At 25.0% G+C, this 4,868-nt stretch overlaps 1 protein-coding gene across 2 annotated transcripts; it reads left to right on the top strand.

The window, feature by feature from the left end:
• Positions 1–3,491, top strand: LOC126900949 (nitric oxide-associated protein 1). Of its 2 annotated transcripts, XR_007702936.1 has the most exons (6): positions 1–534; positions 1,289–2,076; positions 2,172–2,322; positions 2,617–2,957; positions 3,046–3,186; positions 3,264–3,491. XR_007702936.1 is itself a non-coding variant. In XM_050676988.1 (5 exons), the coding sequence occupies exons 1-5, from the start codon at positions 153–155 to the stop codon at positions 3,434–3,436; spliced, it is 2,064 nt and encodes a 687-aa protein (XP_050532945.1). In that variant the 5' UTR covers positions 3–152; the 3' UTR covers positions 3,437–3,491. The 2 variants fall into 2 exon arrangements, 1 of the variants encoding a protein (XP_050532945.1); XM_050676988.1 differs by having other exon boundaries at positions 3–534; positions 2,617–3,186.
• The last annotated feature ends 1,377 nt before the right edge of the window (positions 3,492–4,868 follow it).

Genomic DNA, 4,868 nt, shown 5'->3' with positions numbered 1-4,868 from the left:
AAAGTCTAGATAAGTGATAAAAACAAACGAGCATGTATTATTTTGCGTTATAGTCTATTATTATTATGTTTAATGATTGTATTTAATTTTAATTGTTATTTAATCTCTTGTTGTTTTTTTATTTTGAAAATGTAATTTTTTTTTAACACGTTATGTATATTTCTCGATTAACACGTCCACACTTGACATATTTTTTTCGTTTCTATTGTCAGTCGCATCATCTTCCTAAATATGATGTTCAGGATAAAATAATATTTAATTCTGTAATAGATGGTAAGAGAGCAGTTAAACATTGGCGGGATATCAGTCATAAGATAAAATCTAGAAAACTTTCAAGTCTTAAACGTGAAGTTGAACCTGTATCTTTACAATTTTTAAATAATAATAAAAATTATAATGAAGAAAATTTCGGAGATGCTAGAGATAAACCTCTAAAGCCATATAATTTACCCTTCAGTATTATGAATAAATATGATAAAAGTGATAATGATGTTCATGAAAGTAATACAATTGATCAAAATATCAACTATGATTGTAAGTTGAAAAAGTTATTATTTTTAATTTTGATGCAATGCTGAGAAGATATTAATTTTACTATGTTGCGTTTTTATTTTGTGTATGTTGTATGTATTTTTCTCAACTCGCATTTTACTGATTTACTTAATAATTTGTCAAATAAAGACAAATTGTATTTAGTTGAAGAAATTACCCATAAAATTTGAATAAATACCCATCTTTGTTCATTCTCATCTTCAATGTGAAAATGATTACCATAGTTAAATATGATATTTTTGATTAAAAATAGTTTTTGTATTGTTTTAATTTTCTTCTTTAATATTTTTCTATTGTTAATGTCTATACTTTAGATCAAGAAGTAGTTTTATATAGGATAGAGAAATAAATACTCCCATTACAATAACTACTCTTTTACAAAAAAAAAATTTTATAATATTTTAGTGTTAAATTATAAATATTTTTAACTACATCAAAAATCCATTAATCATTCAAATATTTGTTATAGTTAAAATTCTTATCCAAAATTTATAATTAATTTATACAAATTTTATTATAAATTAAAGGAGATATAGCTAAAAAGGACCTACGTTATTTAGATTCACAAAAAATTTACCAAGGGTCAATGCTGATTCATACAATTTAAAATATAATAAAATTAACCAAAATAAAGCACTAAAATTTCTTACATTTTTAAACTACGTAAAAGAAATATTTGTATTAAACTGAACTAAATACAATTTCTATACTAATAATTCACAACTTTCTTTAATAGATGAATTAAATCAACTGAGTACTAAAAAATGGATGAGTGATTATGAATGTTATGAAGAGCATGATTTAGAAAACGAAGATAATCTCCCTTTATGGACTTCTAACTATGGAACACCAGATCCATTAATAGATATTAGTGATGTCCCATGTGGTGGATGTGGTGCCTTATTGCATTGTCAAAATCCTTCTATACCAGGATATTTACCAAGTGAATTATTTTGTCATTGTGAATCAGCTGATTTAAAAACGATGATTTGTCAACGTTGTCACTTTATGCAAAAGTATAATACAGCTCTATCAGTACAAGTTGATCCAGTTGACTACCCAAAACTATTAGAACCATTGAAAAATAAACGGGCTTTAATAATCTTAATGGTTGACTTAACTGATTTTCCTTGCAGCATTTGGCCAAATATCTCTAATATTATTGGTAAAAGTAAACCAATTGTAGTGGTAGGAAATAAAATTGATTTATTGCCTGGAGATTGTGCAGGTTGGATAGGTAATACACAAAAAGCATTTGAAGAAAGTTTACCTATTGATTTGAATATTAAGCATGTAGCTGTAGTCAGTGCTAAAACTGGATTTGGAATTGAAGAATTAATTAACAAATTACATAAGCTTTGGGAAACTAAAGGAGATGTTTATTTGATGGGCTGTACTAATGTAGGAAAGTCTACAATGTTTAATACTCTTTTACAATCTGACTATTGTAAAACAACAGCTGTAGAACTTATACAAAGAGCAACTACTTCTCCTTGGCCTGGTACAACTCTCAATTTATTAAAAGTAATATGTTCTTAATATATTAAATACAATTAAACTTATATCAATTTTATTTGCATGAGTTCTGTTTTAATTTTTGTATTTAATCATTTTTGTAGTTTCCTATTTTAAGATCATCACATTGGAGGTTGTTTCTAAGAACTCAGCGTTTAATGCGTGAAAACAAAGAACGTGTATTAGAACGAAAACTAGAAAAAGATCAGAGGAGAATGTTAAATATGACAATTAATAATATCCCTACAATAATTGGTAAGATATTATGAAAAAAAAAAAGTAATAATTTTTAGTTTTAAAACTTAATATATTTAAAAATATTTAAAGTTATATTATAATAAACCGTAGTTATATAGATTCTATACAAAAATATTAACCTAAACAGTATTTATTTTCAAAGCTGTATCTAATGTGTAATTATTTCAATTGTTAAAATGTAATGTTTTGTCAACATTGTTTTCTAAAATTATGTGTTTAAATAAGTATATTGTATAGACAATGTTGTTTATTCATAAAAAATTTAATTAATTTAATCGTATTTTTTATTAGGTCACCTTGGTCAAACATTTTATAAACCAAAAGGTGCCAGTGAAAGTGATAAGTTAGATCCATTTTCATCTGTTGCCGTTAAAGTTGATCCAAATCGTATTACTTCTAGTTCATTAGGATTAGATGAAAAAGATCCTAGATTTGTTAACAGCAAATGGTTGTATGATACACCTGGAGTTGTCCATCCTGATCAATCAATTAACTTGTTGACAGCCGAAGAATTGATGTTATCTTTACCATCCTCTGTGTTAAAACCTAGAACGTATAGTTTGAGACCTAAACAAACTTTATTTGTGGGTGGTCTTGGCCGTATAGATTGTTTGACAATTAGTGCAAATTTTGTACGTTTCACAGTTTTTAGTGCCCATACTTTACCAATAACTATTTGTTATACAAGTGATGCAAATGAATTGTATGAAAATCTATTAGGTTCTGACTTATTAGCTGTTCCTTGTGGTTCTCCTGATCGACTAAAAAAATGGCCAGGTTTGCAATGTTTAGAAGAACCATTTAAACTTATTGGAATAAACGAAAAAACTAGTTGTGCGGATATTGTCTTATCATCTGCGGGTATGTTTTATTTATTTTAAATAAAATAAGAAATATTCATTATTAATAAAATTTTATTAAACTAACTTATGTTCTAGGTTGGGTTTCTGTAACACCACATCAAAATGATATTTGCCTCGTACAAGTATGGACTCCAGAGAGAAGGGGTATATTTGTACGAACGCCTTCACTTTTAAAATATGCTGTTAATCAAAGAGGTCCTAGAAAAAAATATACTCCAGCATATCTACCATTAAGGACTAAAGAATAAAATTTTAAATATAATATAATAATTAGTTAATAAACTTAAAAAAGTTTTCATTTAATTTTTCTACTTATTAATTAAATTTAAATTTATCGTTTATAACATCCTCTCTAAAAGCTATTTATAGTCCAATGAGGACAAAAAACCTACCCAGTACATCATAATCAAATCACCATGTCTACACACCAAGACAAAACTCAAAATCAACTGGATTAGGTAAACCGCCTAATATTATAATATACTATGTACAATAATATATATAACTTTATTATAATATAATATGTTTATATTATATTTAAGCTGATGATAAATAAATTAGATTTAATTAATTAAACCTCGAAATAAGATATTAGGGCCTAAATTTGAAGTTTCAAAATTTGATGCACAGACCCCCCAAATTTATTCTACTACATATAAAAGATGAAAAAAATTTAGTCATGATTGATCGACTTAAACTCATGCCACAAAAAGGTTAAATATTTAATTATTTGTCAATATTTATTATTATAAAATAATACAATATAATAAAATAATTGTATAATATTTAAGGTGGGATTGAATACTTTTTTTTTTTTTTAATTGAAACATGTACGTGTAGCGTATACATGCATATATTTATTATGAAAATTTGAATTTAGCTTCACTTTTATTTTAACTAATTAACTGAAAAATGGTAAGTTAATTCAACGGAAAAATAAAATAGTTAAGTCAAGAAGTTTATTAGAAAAATATTTATCTAGTTGAACAGTTAAAAAAAATATTAGCTTATTTACTAGATAATTGCGACCATTGCATATTCAGAATTTATAACCCACTCAATTACTTACAAAATTAATACAATTTAAAAATTTTTTTTTAAATCTAATTTCTAAAAAAAATTAATTTTGTTTTATTAAAATAAAAAATTAATATTATGAAATTATTATCATGTATTTTTTATTATTATAAAAAATATTCAATGAATCATAATTCTGGAACTTATCATAACGTTATGGTAAACCTTAACTAACTTTACGTCTTTTCGCGACGCATTAAATTGAAAGAATTCGATCAATGAGAGTAGTTTTTGCGTTGTTCTTTTTTCACTTATCTAAACAATAAAAAAAATAAAAAACATTTTGAAAATGTGAACAGTTATGTTTTTTTTCCAATATACGGTTTTATTTAAAAAATTTAAATTATTATGGATTTGAAAGTCTGTAGACATATCATCCATCATATTTTTTAGTAAAAAAAAATGCTATAAATGTTGAAAAAATTAATAAATAAATTGAAGGGCTTGCTGCAACAACCAGATAAATACACTTTTTGAAAATTTTCAGGACAATATAAATTTTGATTAAAAACTATTATTTGTACTAAAATAGTGTCAACAAAGTGTATTTGAATTCTACACTCATTTTTACATACATATTTGAAGTTAGATTTAAAAAAAAAT

The sequence above is a fragment of the Daktulosphaira vitifoliae genome, unplaced genomic scaffold, assembly GCF_025091365.1.
Source record: "Daktulosphaira vitifoliae isolate Bord-2020 unplaced genomic scaffold, ASM2509136v1 Scaffold_3, whole genome shotgun sequence".
NCBI lineage: Eukaryota > Metazoa > Arthropoda > Insecta > Hemiptera > Phylloxeridae > Daktulosphaira > Daktulosphaira vitifoliae.
This window is presented reverse-complemented; position numbering and strand designations above follow the sequence as displayed.